Here is a 26323-nt window from a genome sequence, read left to right on the forward strand (position 1 = left end):
GCTGACAGACAGCACTATGGGCACCATGGGGCACCCAGGTCCAGCAGCTGTGTTGGGAACTGTCATGTGCTGTGGGCTTGTGTCACTCTTAGGCTCCTTGCCAAGGTCTGTACTGTTCAGCTGGGTCAATGCTCTGGGGGCTTTCTTACTCCTGCAGGTAGCCCAATGGTCTGAAATTCATACTGCCAATTGATGGAGGGCAGCCAGCACAGGAGGCTGAGGTTACGGTCATTCCCCTGAACGTGGGATGTATTTTGCAGAGACGTCCTGAGCCTGGGGATCACTCAGGCAGAGCACCAGAAGACCATCCTGAGTGGCATCCAGACCCTGCGGGCTCAAGTGATCCAGATGCATGGCCGGGGCGTGCAGGTGTGATGTGGAGCATGGACCAGAGGAGCAGAAGGAGGTGCTGGCCCATGTTGGACCAAATCTTGGAAGCCTTGCAGTTTTGGGTGGGATGTGGGGTCTGGTGGGCTGCTGCCAGATGTGTCGTTTCATGTGGCAAGAGGGCAGAGTGTGTCATGCTCTGTGCTGAGGAAGCCACGTTCCCAGGCAGATTGTGCTCGGGTGGCTGTGGTTCTCCCCATATCTCTGCTCTGTAAGATGAGTCAAACTGCAACAGCACCATTTCACATGGTAACTAGGTTAACAGGGTGGATGACCGTTTCTGTGCTGTCTTCATCCAGAGCTGACAGCATTTTCCTATCTAGCATCCTACTGGTGAAATCCATGGGTATTTTTATACAGGCTGACATCTTTCTACCAACCCCACCAGGAGCTTTTATTGCTTTTATTTTTAGAGGCTCACGCCCAGCTTCAGGAAGGTGACTTTGCCCATCTGGCACGCTGGAAGGAAGCTCTGTCCCAGCCACGTCCCTTCCGCTCAGAGTCACCTTGCTGAATCCTGACACCACTGTCAGTGAATGGAAACAAATGTTCCCCACCAAAGTGCAGTGCTGAATGTTTGGAAGGTGCTCTTGACAAGACAGTTTCAGAGGGGAGAATGGAAGGCTTTGATGAAGAGAGCCACAGCCAAGAGGGGGCAAGCAGAGAAGCCTTGGGTCGCCTTGCTGATGCTTTCAGCCTTTGCTACCTTTTGTGCAGGTCCTGGTCCATCGTTCTCCTCATGAGCCCACCAAGCGGGATGGAATTGCAGAGCAGCAGTGGGCAGGAACCTGCTGCCCTTGTAGGGCTGATGGTAAAGCAGCTTGGTGCTCCTTTAGCCCCTTTTCCCTGCTTCTTGCCCTGCAAAGTCTTGCAGGTATCCTGTATCCTTGCTGGCAGTGGGGGAGCACGATGGCACGGGGAGATCCATGAGGGTAATGGGAGCGAGGTGTGCCCATGGTGGCAAGCAGCTCCTTGCAGGTAGGAAACACCTTTAGGAGTCTGAAAAAGTGGAGGGATCTGATCACCCCCAGCAGTAACACAGACCCCGTGAGGTCCTCCAGCAGCTGCACTTGCTTTGCAGTCCCAGTGCTGTACAATGGCTCAGGGCAGTGGTATGGAAATAACCACTGGGAAAGAGGATGGGTACAGCTGGATGTGGTACCCATCCTGCAGATAGAAACAGAGCATTGCTGCGTGGCTGAGGGATGGAGCCAGGGGTGCTGCTGGGTGCCAGGTGGGCACACAGCACTTTGTTTTGTAGCAGCTCTGCACGCTGTGCCTCGTGCATTGGCATTTCTGCTACAGGCCCGATCTGTGACAGAAGGCATAAATAGCATCTGCTTAACAATACGAAGGTTTCTTTGAAGTTAGTTAATTAAATGGGTCTTTGTAGCCTCACACAGAGCTTTGTAGGCCTTTTATTATCATCTGTACGTATCGCGAGTGAATTATTAATGATGAAAGACAAAGATTTACAAAAGGAATGCATGCCGTGGAAGGTGTTCACAGTGCAGTTGGGAATCTGTATGCATAGGATTCAGATCTTCTGCAGCTAACCTGTGCCGAGGGGATGCATCTAAAAGGCAGTGAACTGCAGGACACTGACACAGCCTGCTTACAGGGCATCCACCTGCCCAGGATGAGGTCATGTCTGTTCTGGCCCCACAGCCTTCACAGTTGCTCTAAGGATCCAGCAAAGCCCCTTTCCTGGTGGGTTCCTTCAAACCAGCACAGTGCTGTGCCCTCAGAGCCTTCTGGCCTGGCTGCTCAGACCAGGGCTGTGAGCGCTCAGGACTACATTTAACTTTGTTCAGCTGTTCCAATGTGATTGCATTGGAGATCAAAGCTCTTTGGCTGAACACCAACAAGCGGAGTCAAGAAGGTGCTGCCTAAGTATACTTCTTTTTTTTTATTGCCTCGCCTTGCCATTTGCAGGCAGAGCTGCAGTGAGCTGCCACCAGCTCTCTGTGCTCTCCTCCTGCAGTTCGGACAGCATTCCTTAATGCCATTTGGTCTGGTTTGTTTTTTGTTTACAGTATTAATTTGCCTTTAGGTTTTGCCGTTGTTGGGTCCAGCATCATGTCACACCCAGGAGAGTAATAATTGTGAACTGAAACCTTCATTTGGTAGAAATGCCAGATCCCAAGGATCAAGTGCAATTTGTATGCTCGTTATGTTTACATTTTATCTATAGAGAAAGTATATTAAGGGTTCTCCGGGCAGCGAGCTGAACCAACGTGATTTCTGATCCTGCATCTCCCTCTCCTGTCCCTCCTGTGCAGAGGGGTGGCCGCAGGGTGATGGGGTGCTATGGTGGGCACCATGGTCTGGAAAACTGCTGGCCATCAGCACACAGAAGGCCTTATCTGGGGTCAGTGATGTGCAAGGAAGGTTGAGATGATCTTAGTGGTCTTTTTGACCCTGTGAAGGTGCTGAGGGCTCTGAGCATCTCAAGTGCAATGGTGAGGAAGTGAAGCTAGCAAAAAGGAATGGAACCTATGGCAATAGGAACAGCAATCAGCAACAGGAGAAATGAGTGGAGAGGTGCCCTAATTGCTGTAACACCTGTCTGACCCATTGGGGGAGGCTGAGGAGCTGCAGGCTGAAGGCTCTGCCCATAGCTGTGCATGGAGTCCATGGGTGCTCACATCTGAAGGCAGCTCCTTGGAGCAGCTGGGTGCTCCTGCACGAGTGTTCCCATGTCTGTGCAATGACAGTGCAGGTCCCTGTTTGCCTGGTAAGCAAGGTCAGGTATAGGGATGCGTGCACAGAAGTGCCTGAGAGCAATGAATTCTTGGCTAAAAGTGGATGAGAGAGCCAAGTTCCCTTTCTGACAGATTAAATGTTATTCCTTGGGAATGCTCCTGGGTTTTATTTGTCATTTAAGAACCTACAACCAAAGGCAATGCTGACAAAAGCAACAGCCAGACCTGGTGAGCTCCGGTGCACTGACTGCATTCCCTGCAGAGGCAGAGGGGGATGTTGGGGTGAAGAAGTGGAAGTCCTTGTCCTCGTCCTTCCCCAGCAGTGAGTTCACAAAGCCCTTTAATTCACATGGCTGAGCACTTGCATGCTGGCTCTGTGCTGGAATACTCCAATTAAAAATGAGACCATTTTTCAATCGCTTCTTGAGCATTTCCCCTGCAGAATCCGGCTCCTGTACTGCATTCTCTAACTGTTCCCCATAGAAATTCCATGTTTAATTACTTTCCTGCCTCCCTGTGGTTGAGGGATGTGGCGTTTTGGAGCCGTTTCTCCCTGACAGCATCATTCTGTGGCCAGGGCAAGTGCTTGCCATCGTGGTCCCTAGTGTGTTTCATGGTGTACACCTGTGACTAAGCTCTCTCAGTCCTGAAGATGATCAGTTGAGCAGATTAAGTTATAAATTGTTGCTACGATTTTAAAATTAACTCGTGCCCTCTCTCCTACCTCCTCTTTGGGGAAGTATTCAATGCCTTATAATTAAATTAATTAGCAATGCTGTTGTGCAGCTGCTCAACCAAGGGAAATGCCTCAGGAGGAGATGCTCTCAGCCCATCCATGCAGAGTGGCCAGAGCTCACCTAACACATCGTGCTGGTGCTCAGGAGGGCACAGGGCAGAGCTCAGCCCACCTGCACCATTAGCACCAGGTGATTGGGTTGGAGAAGGGGGAGGAAGCAGCACTTGGCGACCTGCATGAGCTGACGGGTGTTTTGGGTTTGTATCTTTAGGTTTCTGCTGAACTCATGCAGGAGATCACCAGGTTTTTGGCATCCCTGCACCCCGAGCAGCATCAGCCCCACATGCACTCATGGCCCTTGGGGTCATGTTCCCTTCCTTGTTCCCAGCACGCTCTGTTCTCACGCAGCCTCTTATTGCTGCGCTGTTCCCTGTATTCCTAAGGAGGGTGTCTCCACTAGATGTTCCTCTTGGCCAGGGAGAAGAGGCACAGCACAGCCTCTCCTTGGGAGTTCTTTGCACATCATGGAGAAATTCCTCTTTCCAAATTCTCCCCTCCCAATGCTGAGCTCTGCCTTCCCTCTGGGCATAAGGGCAGCTCCCAGCAGTGCTCCTCTCTGGGATTCAGAGTCAGTCCAGATCACGTTGGTTCACCTCCAGCTGCTTTTTGATAGTCGTTAAACCACGTGTTATATACTGTAAATACATACTTGAGAAGTCAATATATATTTTTATAAGCTTGAAACAAATGTGATATAAGATCATAAGGGACACTGTGTACATTCAATGTTTGAGCTATAGTCAGACATCTCCAGGGAATCACTGTTGGTTTGGAATAATAATAATAATAATAGATGGTAATAAAGATCTATTGACATTTTTGTTAATTTTGTATTTATTGAACTATGTTGGAAGATTGCAATAATGAGATGCCTAAATACCCAAGTAAAAACAATACTAATTCTGTCCTGGTTTGTCTGTGTGGTTTATTTCAGGTATCCTGATGGAGAAGGCAGTGCAAGCAGTGTATGGCCAGCGTGTTAAATGCAAACAACGCACAAATAGTAACACTGTGAAATAATTCAGTGTGTCTAATTCAGCAGTTCCCATTCCTTCTCTTTTTCTTAGGCTGCTTAATGCCGAGCAGTGCATACAAAGCCTCGTTGCATTGCGCTGACAGCAGTGACAGCTGCTCCAAAAAGGGGAACTGAATGGGTGCTTAAACCGGGTGAAGTCTATTTGCCTTCTGTCGATCAATTAATTCAGCCAGTCTTCACTAGGAGCCCGGCCAGGGCTATATTGGCACTATAAAGAAATAATTAGAGCTCTGAAGCAGGGCTATGAAGCGCGGATCACAACGCAGCCATCAGAGGTGCTTTTTGCTCAGGCTTTACCTGTAGTGCTCCCTCCTTGGGGTTCCGTGTGTGATGTTTTCCCCTTTTATTGGTGACTTTCCTGGTAGGGATGGGGTTTGGGTGCCATCATGCTGCTGGGGTTAGGGCAGGATGCTTCCAGTAGGGATGTACAGCAGGGCCAGGGGACTTCATCACCCCCTGAGGAACCTCCAGTGCCAGGTCCATGTGTTACCTATGGAGGGAGGCAGACTTCTGGGCTTATTGGGTCACGCGTTTGCAGTGCGTGGTGTCAGCATGTCCTGCTCTGAGCTGGAAGCTCTGTCTGCATGACTTATTGCTACCTGCTTTATGCCTGCCCTGCTGCAGTGATGGATTGCACAGGCTGACATTGAAGCTTCTGCTCCTTTCTTCACCCCCTCCCCCCCCATCCTCTGCTGGTAGAGCTGAGTGGGCTGAATATTTTCTGCACAACAGACCCAAGCAAACGTCTCATGATCTAATCCCAGTCCTCAGAGGTTTGAGGGGGAGTTTCCAGCCTGGGCTGCAGCTGTGCACGTGTCTGTGTATCCAGCAGTGCATGTATCAGCCTCTGACACACGCAGTGTCTTTGAGGAAGATCTGGAAAACATCTGGAAAATCATGTCCCTGCTCTCCAAGGACAGCAGCATCTGTCAACTTGCTGTTTGCCTTGTGTCCTGCCTCCCTTTAGACCACCATTACCCCTCTGAGGTCTGAGGGTGGCAAAGGGGACGGGGAAGGCAGGGGAAAGCCATGCCTAGGGGGCATTTGAAAAGACTTGGCTCTGGAGGGAGAGTTCAATCTAATATGAACAACTGCTAATTATCAAGAAGAACCGGTGCCATCTATCATCATAATCAGTGATCTGCCACTTGAAGTGTCTCAGGAACGGATGCACCATCCCTCCTTGTGTTAATCTCCCTCTGTTCCCCCACCTCTGCTCTCTCCGGTGCCATGGCACATCTAGGGCTGCTGTGTGCCATGGCTGGAGCCTGGGCCCTGCAAACAGGGGAGCAACTCTGGGCATTGCCTGCACATGGGGTGCATATCCCACAGCTCTGGGGTTTGCCTTAAGCAGGAGCTCCCTGTGCCCACCTCCTCCCTGCAGCACTTCCAACTCCTGTGCTCGATTCTGCTAATTGCAAACATAGAAAATGCGCTGTTAATGTATTAACCTCACAGTTGGTGGAGTCTTGTTAAGCAAGTCTAAGAGAGAGCTGTTACGGTTCTGTTCAGCTGTTCAGGACTTCGTTTAGCATCAGCCTCAGCCTTTTCCTCCCTATTTCCTAGCAAAGCCCACTTATTGACACTGACTGAAGCCATGGGATGCAGGCACAGTGCTTGAGCCATGCAGCACAGAGCAGAACCTGCGGGGACCCACAGCTCCTCTCCCTCATGCTGAGGCTTGATCAGGGACACAGTGAAGGGATGTGGCCCCATGGGGACAATGGTGCCACCCGGCTGAGCCACAGCAGGAGCTGGCCATGCATCCCAGTGAATTGCCATCAGCTTGTCAGTGCTGGCGCTGAACCATCTGCCCAGCTGCGCGAGACGCCTGGAAGGCACAGGAGCCATTTAATTACACAATTATAAATGTGTTTGGCCTTTTTATCTCGCTGGGGTTGACAAGCACCTTCAGCATCAGACAAAGCGAAGCCGTTATCGCTCGGCGCAGGGGCTGCGGGTCCCACAGCTGATGGGCACAAACAAAAGCAGCATAACAGGGTCAGGGGGTGCAGCTCCATCCCTGAGCTCTGCTGCATGGCTGCACCTCAGGGATCAGCACTGGCCCTTTGCCTGCCTTGCTCTTTGCTGCATTCCAACTATCTGAAAACAGGAGCCCATGGGATGCCGGCAGTCGTGCTCCCAGTGTGGCCTTTCAGCTTGGTGCAGTGTTTGGAAGCACAGCACACATACGGTGGGGGCTACACAGGACATCCATCCTCCTCCAACTGCTTGCTGAAAGCTGGGGACACATTTCAGGTGGCAAAGAGAGAAAGAAGAGGCATAAAATGTGGGGTAAGGAGGGCTCGGTTGTTTCTGTGGCAATGAAATGCTATCAAGGTGGGTGCACCTGGTTGCACTGCATGGGCTCAGGGAGGTTTGCAGTATCTTTACAGCAGCTCCCTATGCCAGCAGTGGTGCCACATTACTGGCTCTCAGCAGAACACGCACTGTACAGAGGGTGTTGTGCTGCTGCAGCAGGCAGGCAGCCCTGGCACTGCTCAGACACAGCTGTCCTCTGGGGGCAAGGGACCAACTGGGACCACGAGGAGCAACAATGCTGGCACCTCCTGGGACAGCCTGGAGAGTTCCTGTTTCAAACCTATCTGCAGAAGAACTGAGCCATCCTGAAGCATCCCATGGGTGCATGCATGTGTGTATCACACCGAATCAAATGTTCATTAGACGAGGGAAAGTGCACGAAGAAGAGCAGGGAATTGGCAACAGCTGAGCAAAGGCATTCATTAGTGATGCTTCCACCCGACGCTTGCGGGTGCTGCTAAGCACGGATGGTCATTAATTCATACTTTGCAAATGGTGAATTTAATATTTTCCCCCAGATATGGAGCTCTGCAAGGAGAGGCCCCCAACCCACCCCCCTGTGCCTGGGGCTGCATGGCTCTGCTCCCCCCATCCCTGGCAGCAGGGAGTGAGCTGCTGTCACTGCACAGCAGGATGGAGCACAGCTCGCTGCTTTATGTGCAGGCATAAACATCTCCATTAACTTGCACAGTATTTAAATTCCATAATGGAGCTGAAATAAAGCAGCAGCATCTTATCCCCTCTAGAGCCCTAGATCATCTGTTACAAAGACCTGCTTCGGAGAAGCCTCGCGCATTTGGGTAAGGATTTAGAACTGTGCAATTCAGGTTATTCTGTGAGCGTGTTCTCTGTAATGAGGTCTGTTCTGGTTGATACTCTCCCTGGGGGAATGCTGTGTCTGTGGGCTGGGTGTACAGGGCAGTGCTGGGGCATCGCTGGGGCTTTTGCATTTGCAGGGCATTGAGCACCACCCCAGGGCACTGCTGGCCTGCAACAAAGCAAAAGTGTGCAGCCAGGAGCCAGGGCAGAGCTATGGGAACACACACTGAGACACGGCAGCCACAGGAATGGCATTCAGCAGTGGGGGTTTATGCTGTTAAATATTTTTAAGTGAATTCTATTAACTGACAGGAGAGGAAAAGATGAACAGGGCAATGAAAATGCTTTTTTGTGAGATGTAGGTGCTCTGTATTTGCATGCTGTTTGCGACTGCAAATAGGAGCTCCCTGGGTGAGTGGTATGTAAATGGGTGATGCTTGTGTGTCTGTGGGGAGGAACAGACTTGGGGACTCAAACTGCTTTTGCTTTGGCTGCTTCTGGGTAAAGTCAAATGAAGTGAAGACGTAAGGCAGCTTTGCAGGAGAAATGGAATTATTACAGTGGTCCTTGTGAGAAACAGCATCGGGATTATTCCCTCTCCATCACTTCATAACAAGGGGTCTTGATGCAACCGTTCTGGCTTTGCTCTTTTCAGGCAGGCACATCTCCTTGCATGTGTATCCCACATTGCTGTGCAAGGTGGTTCCTTATGGTCCTCCCAGGGAACGTGCATGTAAGGGAGCATAGCACTGCAGCCAGAGGTGGTGTGGCACAATGAATCAAGCTCCCAAAAATACAGCTTGGGCCTCGAAATAAACTCACGGCTGTCAGTTAAAACTCTTGCCAAGGGATCGTGATTTGATGCGAGCTACAGAAGTGGGTGTTTTTAATTACTATTTATAACGGGGGTAGGAGTCTGGAGAGGAAGGTGTCTCTATCTAAGTGCGTGATAGAAGTACAACGGGGAAACCCACATCCTTGACACAGCTCCAGTATAGCAGAGGGAGAGGGAGCGAAACACAACCCATGTTGGATAATGGGGGAAAGGAACATTTCCTCCCTGTTTATTGAAACACTCAGGGTGGTGGCAGCAGCACTCCCTGTGCCCCTTCAGGCACTGAGCATCGTCCCCTGCAGCCCCAGAGCAGAAGGGAGCAGGCAGGGCTAGGGTTAGGGTGCAGGCAGGGAGTGGGCAGGGTGCCGGATGGTGGGATTAGGAGGTGACAGCAGATGGCCCTTCCACAGTCTGCTCCTGCACAAAGCCTGGAATCTTGTTGTAGAAGTGCTGCAAAGCCTGGCAGTCTCTACTCCTGCTTTCTGCCTATTTTCTTTTGCCCAAAGCACAACACGGGCAATGAGAAAAGGAGAAAGGTGGAACCTGAAATAAAGTGGAGCAGGACTGTCAGTATGTGGACAACACCCCACAAGTCAACCAAGCAGCAGGCATGCAGCCAGCTCATGCTCAGCAACCTGGGGAGCCTGGGGAGAGTTTCTTTCATTTCATTTTATTAGAAGTCTTTTAGTTGAGAGATGTGAATTATTGAGCTGCTTACACTGGCCCGACTGCAATGGGAAGGTGAACTGTCACAAACCTTCACTCAAGAGTCCCACTTGGTGGAGGGGTGCAGGATCACAGTGGGTATGAGGCACTGCTGGGCCCTGCTGGCAGAAGACACCATGGGAGAGACTGCAGCAGGTGCATGGTGGTTTAACACCGGCATGGAGACAGACAGTGAGATGGATGGGCTCACATCAAAATGCTGTCAGGGTTCCCCTGTCAGCAAAGAGCTGAGGCTGAAAGGAAATCAGTCAGAGACAGTCTGGGAGCCTAAAATACGAAGCACAACAAGAAGTCAATGCTAGCGATGGTGGAACTGCAGCTTGGTGCATGGATGTCTGTACTGGGAGATGGCTGTGTGCTCCTCTCTGGTTTGGTCCTTAAGGGGTGATCCTGAAGGCAGAGCTGGGAAACAAATGGATGTTTTGATGGAAAGGTTCAGGTGGGGAGAGGGGAAAGGAGGGAAAGCAGGGTGTTGGGGAGCCCTGCCCACAGCCCCTCCTCACCTGGTACACTGTCCCCAACCCAACCTCAGCCAGGACAGGCATCACCGGAGGGGAATGGGGCAGAGTGATGGTGCCTCAGGCTCCATTATTGATTTGAGGAATGCTTCAAACAGATCATTTATTTTCATTAGACTTCTGCCGACGTCCTCATATCAGTGTCCCCTACGTAGGTCGACATCTGTCCTCAGGAATGCTTTAATTGCATTTTCTTCGCTTTACGCAGCTCTTAGCTAATGCATTCTGGCTTCATTAGATTAGACACCTATTGTCCCAAGGATGTTGTCATGTTTTCAAATGGCTTCAATCAGCACCTCCCAGGCACTGGCTATTTCAGGAGATAATAAAACCGAAACCTCATTCAACCTGGGTGAGTAATGGAGGTGTGTTTCCCACCCCCATCCTGCCTGGCTTTAAATTCGACGGGCTGACATCCCCCTGGATACCGACAGAACGCAATTAAGTCTCTTGTCTTGCAGGCATCGTCTGCGTGGTTACACACTGCTCGGGAGGAAGAGCTCTGCAACATTAACTTGGTTTCTAATGATCTTGTCATAGTGAACACCGCAGCGAGATTAAATGAAAGACCGGGAAGAGTCAAGAGCAAAACTCAGCCCTTCAGATGGACGGAGCTGCAGGTTGGTGCTGCTCATTGGGGCAGGAGCTCCTACCAAAGGGTCTGTGGGACAGCCCTGGCTGCAGGAACCCAGTGGGGAACCTCCATGGGCAGATGCAGGGCTGGCACAGAGCTGTGTAGGGACTGCCAGACCCACTCAGACCTGTCCTCTTATAGTGAGCTGCACCATGCCCACAGCCATCCCTTTCACCCCACAGGCACTACTTTCACTTCACCCCCACCAAGGGACTCGAAATTTATCCTAGACAATTTCCTCTCCTCATTTTTAATAATCTCTCTCAGCCTTAAATTAGTTTTCCAAAATATGTATTGAGGATGATGGGCTTTTTATCACAGCTGATAGACAACATTCATCACACCCGTGTCCTAATCCTCACAACACACACGCATTCATTACAGCAGCCCCACATCCATTTTACCAGCCTTTAATTCACTACATCTCTATCACTGCGTGCACAACATCTTCACGTGCCATTTGTCATCCACCCCGAGGAGATGGAGATCTCTGAGCCCTCAGCTCAGGGCAAGGACCACAAGGGAAGCTGTGCTAGCAGAGCCCATGGGTGCAGAGCTTCCAACAGTGCAGGGAGCCTTGCTGGAAGCAGTGGATGATCCATCGGAGCAGCTGAGGAGCCATGATGCTCTTTTTAGGCCTGAGCTGAGAGCAAGAAAAGGAAGCTTCGTAACCTGGAGAATGGTGACAAAGTGGAAAATCACCAAAGCTGGAGAAGCTGAGCATTAAAATGAGTGTTGCAGGGAGTGTGACGCTCGTAACATCTGTCACGTCCCAGGAGCGTGGAGTTGTCTGCTGGGCTAAAATAAATCCAGGCAGGCTGGCTGAGAGAGCCCAAGGACATAAAGACACAGTGCCCCAGCTCCTGGTGTCAGCTCCATTGCCATGCCTTTAGGCAGCACACCAAGGAGAGCTGGAGCAGGATTTACGCTCCCAGCCTATGTGCGGGGAGGTTTATTGCACTGTAAAATGGCCGGGCCCTAAACAAACAAAGCTGAACACTTCTGCACGGCTCCGTGGTTTTCAAAGCTGTTTTACGATTCTCCTTTAACGTGACTGATTTCCTTTTACTGCACGGGCTGATTAAAACCATCACGAGATGCTTCTCTGCTTGTTGGGGCTCGGAGGGCTCCTGTGGAGGGGCAGGGCTGGATGGCAAGGCTGGATGGCAGGGCTGGGTCCATCCCTGCTGTTTGCATTCACATCCCTTCCCTTCTGTGCGTGGCCGTGTCCCAAGCCCCAGTGGTTCTCCACTGAGCATCTCATTGCTGCTGAGCTGCAGAGCTGTGCCCTCGGGCACTGCTTTAAGCCACAGGGAGGGAGCTCTGCCACAGCCCACAGGTCACGCAGGAGTTGGCCCAGAATGGATTATAGCTGCTCCACTAGGAAAGGAAACACCTCACAGCTCTGCCGAAAGCTCTGCTGTGGTCATGGGAGCGTTGCTACTGAATACCCACAGAGAAATAGTCACATGTAATCTCTGGAGCTGAAAGGAAATTATGACTGTAGCAAATAATTTCAGCCTCCAAAGAGGGAGAGAATATTGTGTGCGTGAGGAGGTTTTGGGAAGCAGGAGAAGAAATGCAGCGGTTCTGTATTTGAAACAGTATTTCTACTTCTAACTGAAGAATACTGTTATTTTTTTTAGGGCCGTAATAGATACAAAGAGCAAGAACATTCTGACTACAGCTCAGCCAGAAAATGGGGTGAGAAGGTAAAGCCAGGTCACTAGCAAATGGAGCTGGGGGAGAGAAGCTGAGACCTTCCCCATAGCCTTGCACCAATCAGTTAATGGAACCCTCATCTGGGGCCACAGCACCTCGTGCACTGATTGCAGTGCTTGTCCTGCCTACGCTGCCCTACCCCTGCAGCCAGCAGTGCCCTGCCTGGGGCTTCAACATTCTGCACAAAGCAACTTCTTGCATGCAAGGCTCTGGTAAGGCAGGGAGTGTTGTGGAGAGCAGATGGCAAGTGCCAGATGGGTGAGGACGAAGGAGGGAGATGTTATTATGTAGAGCGAGCTGTAGGCTCCAATGAGCCCCGCTCCAAAGAATCGGCAATTAACGTGGGCCATTAGCAAAGCACTTTGTCTCCGAAGTTTCCTCCCGTTGCCATTGGTCTCCTTGTTTCTAGGTGAGCAGGATATCTGATGAGAAAGTGAACCTGTAATTCATTCTCAGCAAGACGCCTGCTTCCTCAAACATGCAAGAAACTGCCAGGGGTGTTATTTGCCAAAAATAATGGGATTGCTATCAGTTGGCATCGTCCCAAGGGGAAAAGGAAATTGGTTCTATCTTGCAAGGGCTTTTATTTATAGCAAATAAGCAGAGCCTTGTTGCTGTGTGCTGGTGTGGGACTGGGATATGTCCTTCCAGGGGCACAAGGTGGCCCCAGTGGGAAGCATCCTCCATCCTCTCTTCTGCTCTGTTCTTGCTGCTCCTGAGCAGGGCTGCACACACATGGGGCATTCCCAGCACTGGCGGGTGTTGTGTTCCCATTAATCACATCATTTCCTAATCACACCATAAAACAGCTTTGGTTACCACATACCAGAACCCTTCTTGCTGCTTTTCAGCATTAATTCCAGCCTACAAGAGGTTTGCTGCCTGACCGGTACATGGGTTCATCGGTGCAAGTAAAACCTGTGACTGCCAGCACTGCTCTGCATGGACTGAGTTGCCTCTGCCCCTTAGGATCGAACTAATCCACATGCTGGGAAAGGAAACTCATATATTCCAATGCAATTTATGGTTCAGCTCTTCTAATGATGAAATGCTGAACTGGAAGAAACCAGCTGCAGCCAAATGGCTCCATGCATCTATGGGTCCCATTCTGCTGCCTCTTCGTGGCTGCTCCTTGCTACCCAACATTCCCTTAGCATATATTTTGGCTTTCCCGTATGCTGCCCATGATGGAGGGGTTATGCTCCTGTTATCTTGCAGGTTTTCCTTCTCTGAAAGCTTCTTGCATCCCTGCCATGCAAAGGGCTCTTTATTACTGGTGAGGGATCTGCAAGGCCTGGAGGAACCCTGCTCCTGGAGGAACCCTGCTCCTGACAGCACCAGCTCCCTTCCCATCAGGCACCTCTAATGCATTTCATGGCGCTGACAATCTCTGATGGCCTTTTCCATCAGAAGAGCTCCAGGAGCTAATGCATTTGAACGTGCCCAAGGCAATTCCCTCTAACAAACTAATGTGGGCCTTTAATTTTAACAAGCATTTCAAATGCAGTGCTTGAATAGCATCACTTACAGCACTATTTTTCTGCTGACACACGCTACACCCCTGTCTCTTTCTCTCTGAGACAAGTTAAATCACTAAATTCCTCTGAAAAAAATGCCCTCATTTCCATAGGAAACACAGATTTCTGTGGGTTTCTTTAGGAACAACAGCTTTCCATGGGTTTTCCCCCACATCTGAAGCCCTGATCCCAGAAAGAAGCACAATCCCATTCCACATTCAACACACAGAAATCCCTTCTTCTGTCCAGTCCCCTTGGGATGCTCAGCACTCAGGTGCTTCCCTGAGCAGCTCTGCTCCCCGTGGTCACAGATTGCTCCTGGGAGGGTTTCTCTCTGTTCTCTGCAAAGTGCAAAGCTATTGCTTTTCAGCCTTGTGCTGCCCGGTGGGATAACATCATCTCTTTCCTTATCTGCAAGAGCTGCTCGGAGCTGGCAGGACTCAGGGCTGGCAGTGCTGGGCAAGCAGTTTCTTGGCCCAGTGGGTTCCTATGGAGATGCATCTCCTGTCGTCTTCGTGTGTGATAATTGAACAACAAAAAGGGAAAGGGAAAGCAGGAGCTTTTTTTGAGTGCACATGAGCTGAGTGCTGAGCGCTGCCCTGGCCGAGCTCTCCTCCAGGGCCACAAGCTCCAGACAGAAGGCATTTTCAATTGCACTTTCCATCTGGCATTGATTACCGTCCAATTTCTCGTGCCTTCATTTGCAGTCAGCAGAGGCAGGCTGACTGACATTGAGGGAGAACGACTCCTCAGATCCCATCAATCAAGTGCCATCAGGATTCGGCTTCCCAGGCTCCTGGGCCACAAGGTCACCCTCAGTGGGAAATAAGCTTTCCTTCTGAAGCAGAGCCCTCCCCGTGCCTTTCTCCCACCATCCCCTCACTGCAATGCGTGGCAGCAGAGGGAGGCTGAGCTGCACACTGGCAGTCATCACTCACTGTCCCCCACATCCCACTGCTGGGTTCTTACATGGAACATTCTGTGGGGAACTGGGAAGAAAACTCATGATGTTTTGTCAGGAAATTGTGCAGTAGCACACAGGGACATCCATCAGCTTTTCCTACATTTATAGAGGAAAGAAAAAAGCAGGACAGCTAAACTAAGTCCTGCCCAGTGCCCAGCAGCACTCCTGCTCATACATCTCCTGCTCCAGCCATTCTCCCATTCTGTTTCCCATAAGCCATGTGCTTTCTCAGGGAGCCCCAGCACTCAGGAAACACGAACCCTACTCTTGTTCCAGCTCCAGCCTTCACTGCACAGATGACTCAAAGCCACCTGACAGCAGGGAGAGGCAAAAAGGGATGGTGCAAACCAGCTCTCCCCTGGTTGTTTGCACACTGAGGATGATGGAACGGAATGAGGTACGCCTCCAGCTTTAATGTGTGCTGTAGCAACGGGAAGAAATCCACTCGCTGCTCGCAGACGTTATCATTAGCTGATGTTCATCACCCTGAAACTCTCCTAGCGTTCTTGTTGAAGGTGAATTGAGGCCCCTTGCAGAAGGGGACAGCCCTGCAGTGGCTGAATGCCACAGGAGCTGGATGCAGAGGGGAGGCAGAGACAACAGAGGGATGGTGGGCAGGAGAGGTACAAACCCCCGGATGCTATTTACAGGAGTGATGCAGGACAAGGACAAATTATCCTTTTCCATCATCCTTGTGCCTGGACACAACTGCATCCCCCCCTCCTCCCCCGACCAGTGCTGGGACACAGCTGTGTTCATAGCACTGAACCCACGGGCAGAGCGGGGCTACAACAGCAGCTGAGATCTTATTAACGTTTCCACTTGCTACTTCACAGCAAAGGAATTAAGTTCAAATTGTGTACGAAAAAACGCCGGCTTCCCAGCTCAGTGCAGCCCTGAACTGTGCAAAATCAGCAGGCTTTGTACTTTATAAGGAAGATTGACCCATAACTAGTAAATATTGATTTTTCCCTGGAAAGCTGCTCTCAGCCAGTTGCTGCGAGGCAGTACAACACAGGCAATACAGCAGACAACGACACCGTGAGAGCATCTTCACCATCCATGCAGATGGGCACAGCTCTGCCCTGGCTGCTTTCCTGGGTCCAGCCAGGCTTACAGGCGGCAAGCAACTTTGAGGACATGACTTTCCTATTCACTGTCTCATCCTTATTAATGGAAATTAGATTAATTACACTGTTGCAGGCAGTAAATCTTTGCCTGGAGAGGCGGGGAGGGTGCCTGGGATTTTGGTGCCTTTGTGTGATGTTCAAATTAGTGATTCTGCCTAATCCCATTTTTCAGTGTAATAATGCTTCTGGGTGAGGGATGGGTGAAGCTATGTGGCTTACAGGCACCGACTTTCTGGGATAGAGAGAATTTCATCCCCGCTCTCATCAGAGCCAGGAACAAAATTGCACTGAAGTCCGCACCCCGTAAGCTCTGTTTTCCACCACTGTATTTTAAGAGGACATTAATGCTTTCCCCCAGCTCAGATGTGACAGCAGAGCAGTGGCACCCTGCAATTCCACAGTGAGGTCCAGCCACATCAGCTTTTCGTATTATCTTACAGTAAATGAGATTCACTGGACAATGTGGATCTGATTTGCAGCACAGCTGTGAAAGAAGCCCTGCCTTTAAGAAGGCTACCATCTATGAATAAATTGGATATACTTATTTGGAACTCTTGACAGCTCAAACTTGCTGTTGTGAGGTTATAAAAGCAGAAAACCAGCCTGTCTCATGATTGCCTCTCTTCCTACACAGAAGGAAATACTTGATTTATGTTCCAAGAAGGAGTTTGCAATATAGCATCGCAAGCGTGTGTCTTGCTGGAGGGGGCTCAGCACACTCAGCTCAAGCACCCAGCTCTCTCCTTGCCCCACAAGGACAGTTTTGCAGCTGGAGAGAATCTATGCTCACAATTCCCTTTTCAGAGAACTTGTCTGTTTGGGCAGTTGGCTTCTCCCTTTCTCCTTTGAAGTGTTTTGACACTTTGGAGCCAGGCAGGGCAAAGCCCTTGTTGTTCTGCCACCCAGAGAGATGGGTTATGACCAGCTGCCATCCTCCTTGTGTGGGAGTGTAATAGTGATGGGACTGAGTGCAGCACACCTCAGGACCTCACACAGAGCAATGCAGCTTTCTAGAGGTGCATCTGTACCATCAGGCCGTTGGTTTCTGTAATCCCAGGTGGAGAAGAAGCACCTGCCAAGCCACTTTTGGTCACCCACAGGAGGAACCTACAGGAGGAATATGGCTTTGCCATCAGTTAATGGGGAAATAGGCATCTCTCCTGAACATGCTCCTGCAAAGGGGCTCCTGTACATGAACAACCACCCTGCCCCTGAGCACACACATACAGGAGATGAGCGGGCATTACAGCAAGGCTCTTCTCTGCAGATACCTCCAGCATTCATCCAGAACCCTGCGGTAAAATCAATTAGAGAATAAGAAAGCTGCAGCTAAATCCATGGCAAACAACGTCGTTTGATTTGTTTCGAGTCCTTGTAGCCTGTGGCACATGACACAGGATCAGATAAAAGGCTGCAAGATCCCACTGGGAATGTCACGTTGCAGCAGATGCTGTCTGGAGCAGAGGGGACACAGCTCATCACTGCACAGCACAGCTTCCATGCAGCCAGATGCCAGCCTGGGAAAGCCACCATCAGTTAAGTCTTCTAATTAATATATTTTACCTAATTGAGTGCCCAACTGCTAAATGATATCAGTCAGGTTAATTAAATGTTAAATCTTTCCCAGTTAAGTAGAAAAAAGAAAAAGAATAAAGAAAAAGGAGCAAAGTTACAGAAGCTTATATTGTGAAACACTTACAAGCCTGTTAATTTGAGTAATTGTTTTCACCTCCCACCCTCCACCACCCACATCTTAACATTAAATGCCAAACTTAAGACTCAGCAGTCAGCTCCCTTATCAAGGGGGAACATCTGGATTAATGCCTCATCCACTTTGCACTGTAAAGCAATCCAACACAGTTTAATATGTGAGCATTTCAGTAGTCCCAATGAGCTGCTGGAAGCTGACCCTGGACACCAGCTGAGTGCTTGCAGGAGGGCTCTGCCCAAAGTGAAGAGAGCCTTGGCTGGAAGGAGGCAGAGAGCAAACACAATGAGCAGACAAGCAGTGCCGGCTGGAGCCTGCTACAGCAGGGTTGCAGCAGAGGGCCTAGGATCCAGGAACAACCGTCAGGACAGCCCATAGACTAGACATCTTAATGGAAAAGATCTTTGTGTCTCATTACAAAGTGCTGTGAACTCTGCTGGAAGTTAGATCGGTTTTGGTGGCATCGTACAGGTTGGCTGGAGGAGCTGCACGTGCTGTCCCGCACCTTCAAATCAAAACACTCCTCCATGAAAAAAATTGCCTAGAGACAACTCTAATTTGTTCTAAACTATTATCTCTCCCATCGGCAAGCAGGGAATTGTTATCTATTTATTTCTTACAATGTCATTGAATCAGTGACCACCTGCAAGGTGTCCGTGATGATAAATGCTTGCTTTGTATATGGAGCTATTTCTGACAATGCCCGATAGTGCACATCTATCAAATTGCCTGGAAGAGCCACCTATTAGGATCATTATCAAACACAGTCCTATTGAACAGGGAGTTCAATGTCAGCACATCCCGGGGACGGTGCCTCGCTGGGTACCTATTCTGTTCATTATTTCCCTAGATTAATAGTTTTGCATTTGTATTATGAATTTGGGCTCAACTTTGGAGTTCTCATGCCCAGTGTGAGCAGAGGCTCACTGGCAGACTCACACACACAGCTTGCTGCTGCACCCACTTGGTGCATGCAGGAACTCCTGGCTGGAAGACTGCCTGAGCTCAGCCAGTCGGGGAAAACAAATGTTATTTCCCCTGCAGGACTGTAGTAATTCACCACTTCAGCCTGGTGAAACAGGCACACCCTGCTACTTGCTTGCTCCCCGCAGGGTCTGTGCTGCTGGAAGTACCACAAGCTCATCTTTCTTCAGCTTGCTTTGTCACAGAGAAGACTTATTTCTGAAAGAACTCCAGTTCTTGCCAATGGTCTTGATCTAAAGAACACCAGCGCTCAGCAGCCTTTTAGCAAACCATGGCCTTTGCTGCTCAAACCACTCCTACAAGAAAGTCACAGCTCTCAGCCCTGGGTGGTGCTCACAGTAACTGAAATTACAGCATGTGTTTAGCATGGAAGTAGAACCAAAGGTGTGCATCTGCTGGCAGGGAGCTGGGCAGGCAGCTCGCAGAGGTGCAAGACCTTCACATCTCAGGAAGCAATTAAGCCTCCTTACTGTTCAGAACAAACCCTACACTAATCTAGAGGAGCATTACCACTCTTAGTAGGAAAAACGTTAATGCATGGATTTACTTAGTAACTATGCTATATCTCGGTATTAAATAGAAGAATGAATTGGCTGACAAGCATGTAAAGGATCATAATCATAACTTTTAAAAGAAAATGGTATTAACAGGAGGATTCTCTTGGCATTTTAGATCTAAGCCCAGTCGATGCTTAAAGCAGAATCTAGGGTTGTGTATCTGTACCCAAGTGCTTCATGGCTTTATTTACAGTAAAACTGTTTGTTTGAATGAATGAATGCTCAGTGAATCCTGCAAAGATAGCAACCCAGGTGTCCTTAGATAGCAACCCAGCTGTCCTTGCAGCTCAGTAGTTCCCAACATTGCCACCTGCAGTTAAGACCTGGAAGCTGCCACGACCTGAACAACGCAGATGCTCTACAGAGAGCTGTGCTTTCCCAAGCTGTTACAAAGCAATCCCTCAGCAGAGAACTCGGTACAGCAGCTCCCATCTATTGCTTTCTTTTCCCATGCAGAAGCAAACCCCGGCCATTGGTGCCCAATGCTCATGCTTTCTGCAAGGTATCAGCGTTGCCTTTGTACCCAGATTGCACAAGGTAAGCATTCATTGGTCTATGCCTTTGAGTAAATACATTGGCTGCCTTTGAATTATTATCCAGGGAAGAATATATAGATATAGATATAGATATAGATATAGATTATAGATATAGATATAGATATAGATATAGATATAAATATAGAGATATAGAGATATAGAGATATAAATATATATAGATATAAATAGATAGATATAGATATAGATATATAGATATATAGATATAAATATATAGATATAGAGATATAAATAGATAGATATAGATATAGATATAGAGATATAGAGATATAAATATATAGATATAAATATAAATAGATAGATATAGATATAGATATAGATATAGATATAGATATATAAATATAGATATAGATATATAGATATAGATATATAGATATAAATATAGAGATATAGAGATATAAATATATAGATATAGATATAAATAGATAGATATAGATATATAGATATAGAGATATAAATATATAGATATAGAGATATAAATAGATAGATATAGATATAAATAGATAGATATAGATATAGATATAGATATAGATATAGATATAGATATAGATATAGATATAGATATAGATATATAAATATAGATATAGATATATAAATATATAGATATAAATATAAATAGATAGATAGATAGATAGATAGATAGATAGATAGATAGATAGATAGATAGATAGATAGATAGATAGATAGATAGATAGATAGATAGATAGATAGATAGATAGATAGATAGATATAGAGAGCAGGGCGGCCAATCAGAGCCCGGCGCGTTGTGATGACGCATAAAACTGCGACTGCTTCCGGCTTAGCGGCCATCATGGCGGCGATGGTGGCTGAGCTGCGGGAGTGGGAGGCGGCAGCGGGGCGGTGGGACGCGGCCTGGCGGGCGGCTATGGCCGCATGTACGCCGCTGTTGGCTTCGTTGGCCGGGCTGGCGGCGCAGATGCGGGCGACGCAGCGGTTAGCGTGGGGAGGAACGCCGTTGGGAGCCTTCAGCGAGCTGAGGGAGCGGCTGTGGAGGAAACAGCGCGGCGCGGCCGAGGCGCTGCTGGAGGAGCTCAGTGAGCGGAGGTGAGGGGGAGGCGGCCGGGCCGGGTGTGGGGTGTTGGTTGTGGGTCTTCGCTGAGGTCTATCACGCAGGGAGGAGCTGCGCGCCGTGAGGGACGCGGTGGGGGCCGGCGTGGCCGCTGTGATGCGGGTGTACGAGGAGCGGCCGGCGGCGCTGAGCCTAACCGAGGTGCTGAGACGTGGGCCGAGCCGCCCGTCGTTGGCTGATGTTCTGGAGGGACTGCAGGATGTGGAGCGTTACTACCGGTATCTGTATCCTACCGTGGTGGTGCTGTCCGGGCCGGGATGCTGAGTGCTCTTTTTTTGCTGTGTTGTCCTTATGGAGTTTGAAGGTACCTGGAGATCAAACAGTTCCTCCTGCTCATCAGCTGTGACAGCCTAGCAGACATGGAAGCTCTCCCACAGACCTGGGAGGGGATTTTGGAGCGTTATGGGGAAGATACTGTTCAAGGTAAATCTCCATGTGTTGGACCTGGATGTATCTTTGAGCCCTGTGCTGATATCTCTTCCCTGGAGATAAAACACCTGCCTATCACCTACATCACAGACTTGTGACATACTGTGTTACATCCTGTCTTGCTTGTTCTGTTGGGCTCAGTAGCAATGGCTGACCATGCTCTCTGCCCTTGTTCTTTGCAACCAACCTGCTCACAGATCTTGTACCTAGTTTGGTGGTAAATGCCAGCTGTTGCGCTCCAGTGTCAGCTGGGAGCAGCTTTCTTTCTTGCCCTTTTATAAGGGACTTGATAATCTGCTTCACTTGGTCTATGAAGTTACTTTTATATGTGCTTATATATATATATGATTTTAGAACTAATTTTCTGCTGAGACAGAATACAGATAAGATGTATTAATTAATTGTTTTTTGTTGTCTTTTTTCCCCCCCAACTCAGATGCTTTTCTTAAGATCTCTCTGTTTTTGGACAACTAATGACAGCTGCACTGCTGGAAAGGCTTCACATGGAGAACAGGCAGGACTGATGCTGACCAGCTTCTATGAACGTGTGGTATATCCTGAGATAACCACTAAGAGGAACATTACCTGAGTCAATGTTTAGGAGCTGGATGAGGTGACCCCTATAGGAAGTGCTTGGACCGTTCCATTTTCAAGCTGAGGTGGATTGTGTTTGAGGAGGAGGTTGAGCTCAGCAGGTCATGACAATAGAAAGAAATTGTCTTCAGCTATGGGAGCTGTCATTCCTTTTTCCCCCCACTGATGTTTTGTATGCTGAAAGGAATGTTGTAACTGACTGACTTGCAAACAAATGGTGAAGTGCACTGCAAATAAATGTAACACGAGGCACAGCAGGTTGATAGGAAATATTTTTAGATAACATCCTTTAAATAAAAGATGTCTAATCAGAAATTAAATGTAGTTTGTACATCGTCCTTCTGAGCAACGTGTTTGCTTTTATCCTGGAACATCAAGGAGCAAATCTGGCTTGCAAGTGTGGTTAGGAAGGTACATATAACCAACCTAAACACTTGAGTTCTGATATGGGCAGTTTGAAGTGTGTTGTATCTTTCTGAGAAAGACGTGTCTGTATCAGTTAAAATCAATTGCTTAAAAGCAATCTTTCTACAAGGGCATGTTTTAAGAACCTCCTGTTCTACACCAGCAGCTGCTGCCTGTTTTAGGTTCATCTTATGTAATGTTCTCTGTAATGTTCCAAGGAAGTGATGGGATATGTGACTCCAGCAGTAAGTTACAGCTGTGGTTTGCTGTCTCTGTCTTTCTCTCCCCCCCCCTTTTTTTTCTTGGAGGGGAGGATGAGGGCACAAAATAAGCTTCAAACCCGAGGAATGCATTCGACCACCTGAGGGCACTGCTCGACCTGCAGAGAGCTCTGTTCGGCAGCCTTTGAAGACTGCTGATTGTGCAGGGCTGCTGCTGCTGCTGCCAGTGCTTCCCCATCAGCTGGCAGTTCTTTGTGGAATGGTACTTAATATGCAGTTTTAATTGGAAAGAAAAATAACGTCACCCACTTGGCTTTGGTATGGCTTCAGGGAGTCGTGACTGATGAAGTCAGTGTTTGTCAAATGAAGGGCGTTAAGCACACAGAAAGCAAGGCAGTTTCTGCTCTGAGCACATACAGGGCAGGTGTTTCAGGCATCTGCTGGCCATGGGGGCTGGGAGGCAATTCTTCTTTGTGTCTGCAAGCCCAACATTGCTTCAGGGCCCTGGAATGCTTGCTGGTGCTGATCTTGTCTTCCAGCCTGCTCTGAAAGGAGCTCTTGTGGCTTCTGCTCTGTGCATCCCCTATAGACCTTGTGCAAGAGTGCAGCTTAACTGCTGAGTCAAATTGCTGCTGCTGGGGAGCTTTTTGCTTGGCCATCTCATTCCCAGGAAAGTGAGAAATGGGCTCCTCCTCCTCTGACTGCTTCAGCTTAAGATAAAGCAGATGATGCAGTGAAGATACTGGTTTGGCAGACTAGCCAAGAATGAAGTCTATTTAGCTAATGGTTGTGTAGCAGTCTCGATGCAGATGCTTCTGCGTGCAAAGTATTTCCCATCCTCGAGCAGCTCTGTCTCACCATGACCTGTCACTGGCTTGTTTTGTCAGTGTGCTTCTGGTGCAGTGGGTTGCATCACAGTATTGTTTCAGAACAAGGCATCTATTTTCCTTTGCACAGCACAGTGCAAAATGTCACCTAATTTCCAAAACTTTGCTTCTAGCCCATAAACTCTTCTTTCAGCTCCAGATTCACCTTTTGCATTTGGCTTATTGAAATTCAAACATCCCCAGTATTTAGGTTCTGGCCAGTGAAATACCTTTGATGAACTTTATTAGCTGTCACCTGCTCTGAGTGTTCAGCCCTCGCATGTTCCCTAGGGGCATAACTGACTTCTGATTTGAAGGAAAGGATGAGTGTCTGCTGTGGGATGACAGAGTCTGCAGTAGATTTACTTGGATTACCTCCCAGCTCTTTTGTGACAGCTGACTGTTGGTGTCTGGGGAGGCTGTCGCTCTAAATCCATCTGACAAACAAGGTTGTATGTTGGGATACAGCAAAGAACAAAGATAATAGCAAGCTCTCTCATCCATCTACCTGTCCCTTTTCTGATAGCTAAGAGCCTGTGGCAGAAGTGAAGATGTATTGCTTGTGTCTGGAGTGTGCTGCCAAGCTGTTTGACTTGCAGCTTTATAGGAAGCATTTTGATGGGAGGGAACAGACTTTGGTTTTTATGTCTGTTGACATTCCTTCAGTGTGAGCTGCTGCATTTTTCTGCTTGCTTCTGCTTACTGCCTGACTGCACGCACAGCTGGCTGGTGTGTACTGTAATTGTCACCACTCTTGATAGTCTGTCTTTGGTTTGCTGTCTGAGGGTGCTCTGAGCTTATGACTGCTTCCCATGAACATCTTGAGTCTTTCAGTGACACGAGAATGGGCCAAAATGTTCTGACCTCTCAATGAATGTGCACCCGAGTCTTTGTTACTGTCACTTCTGAAGCACAGCGACATACTCTGAATTCAGTCCCTTTGCCATGGCTTGAGCTAAATCCTGAGCTGCTATACTTCAATGTAGAGAGGACACAAGAAACCTCTCTGCTATAAAATGGCAGAGTAAAGCCAGAGAGGAGGACAGACAACCTGATAGGGAACAGCTGTATGATCTTATGCTCATCACATACGGCACAAAGTGAGTAAAGACAAGATGACTGTAAGGTGTTCCTTGGGGTGCCATCTTTGCTTTGTCTTGAGGTTTCATCTTAATCATTAGAAAACAGTAAATCACAGTGTATGTGGCTGCAAAATTGTGTATACACATGCAGATGGTATACAGCCCTCCAGTAGTCCTCTGGCAGCCTGTCTTACAGCTGCATAAGGAACAAATGGGTTTAAATTTTGGAAGGTCTTCAGAACGGTTCAGTGGTGGCCTTTCTGCCTCTCCTGAAAGCTCAGCTCTCTATTATCTGTCTATTGGGTTAATGACAGTGCAGTGGGGGTGCTGAGAGGGGTTTCTGAGCTGAAGGAAGCCATGATCCAACTCTGGCTCTTACTGAAATGGAGCGAAGGAAGTTCTTGTTGAAGTTTTGGTGCAGTTAATTTCCAGGAATGGCTTATGGCTGATAGGCCATGTCATCAGTTGCATTTGTCTGCACTGTTCTGGAAGGGCACAAATGAACCTCTGCATCAGGGGGCTCTAATTGGATACAACTGTGAGTTTTGTTCGGTTTCAAGATCTGTGTGTTGCAGCTCAGGAAGGCTGCCAAGATCCCCAGTTGTTAACAAGGATGTCATTCCTCGTAGATGCGAGACTCCCTTCAGCCTGTGTTTGCTGGAGAATCTGCAGGTTCAAAGCATCCCACCATGAAGACAGGGTGGGCATTTAGCCTCCACAGGCTGAACTTCAGAGCACTCAGGTGAGAAGGCCACTCCTCCTCTTTCCATCCTTAAGAGTCTGCTCTGCTGAGCCAGATACCTACAGCTAGGCAGACTGGAGGCTGTTGTTTCAGTGCTGCCCCAGCATGCAGCTCCAGGAAGCAAGAACACCAGATAGGTGTGTGGGGATAGAGGCTCCAGCCCAGCGTGGTCAGGATGTAACAGTGGCACCAAAGACATTGCTTGCTCTGAGACTAACTGATATAACACACCTAGCCGTAAAAATAACTCTGAGTGCCTTTATTTTTGGAACAGAGCTCTTAAAGTGTTCTTGCATGAAGACCTGTCTCTTAGGAATGCAATAAAACCAAGTTAGCAGCTGGAGCTACCTTGTTAAAGTGAAGTTTTCAGGAAACACGGAGCTCATGCTTTGATTTTCAGCTTTGCCTCCTACTAACTTAATTTGAAAGTAGTTATTCTTCACTTATAGGGAAAGCCCAAACTAAGATCAGTTACTAAATTTAAATACCCACAAACATTTATAGGGAGCATCTGACTTCTATCTGGTTGGTTTGTTTCTCTGTGTAGGGTGAAAGTTAGCTTCTGTACACAGTTCTGCTTTGGAAATGGGGCCGTCTATGGGTAATCTTATTTTAGACACAGTTGTAGCAGCCCCCTCTATTCTCCCACTCTATTCTCTATTCTCCCACTCTATGATAGAATATAGGTGTGCTTTCTGACCCTCCTGCCATTGTATTAAAAACATACATGTTCTTATGCATCACATCCCTCCCAACTCTCCAGGTAGTGGTAGCATCTCATGCATGTGGATATATACCACTGTCCCAATGTCTTTGCCTAGTGTCCATCTGGAACCAGAATCCATAGATTTGGAGTGTCGGATTCAGAACTCCAGACCTCCACAGGAAACAACAAAAGCTTTCCTTCCAAAAGCAGATTTCAAAATCAGATTTCCATAACAAAGAAAAAAAAGGTATAGAATTTGGCACCCAAACTTAAG

At 48.5% G+C, this 26323-nt stretch overlaps 2 protein-coding genes across 2 annotated transcripts in view; both read left to right on the plus strand.

Moving 5' to 3' along the window:
- Positions 1-4793, plus strand: part of EPHA10 (EPH receptor A10) — a 32135-nt gene extending 27342 nt beyond the window's left edge. Inside the window, exon 17 of the mRNA XM_072355224.1 lies at positions 261-4793. Coding sequence (XP_072211325.1) covers positions 261-375 — 115 coding nt within the window. The 3' untranslated portion in view covers positions 376-4793. The remainder of the gene's footprint in view (positions 1-260) is intronic.
- Positions 4794-20650: 15857 nt separating this feature from the next.
- AIRIM (AFG2 interacting ribosome maturation factor) lies at positions 20651-22343 on the plus strand. Its single transcript, XM_072355524.1, has 4 exons — positions 20651-20979; positions 21049-21228; positions 21309-21427; positions 21870-22343. The coding sequence occupies exons 1-4, from the start codon at positions 20684-20686 to the stop codon at positions 21905-21907; spliced, it is 633 nt and encodes a 210-aa protein (XP_072211625.1). The 5' UTR covers positions 20651-20683; the 3' UTR covers positions 21908-22343.
- The last annotated feature ends 3980 nt before the right edge of the window (positions 22344-26323 follow it).

This window comes from Excalfactoria chinensis, chromosome 22, assembly GCF_039878825.1.
Source record: "Excalfactoria chinensis isolate bCotChi1 chromosome 22, bCotChi1.hap2, whole genome shotgun sequence".
Classification (NCBI taxonomy): Eukaryota; Metazoa; Chordata; class Aves; order Galliformes; family Phasianidae; genus Excalfactoria; species Excalfactoria chinensis.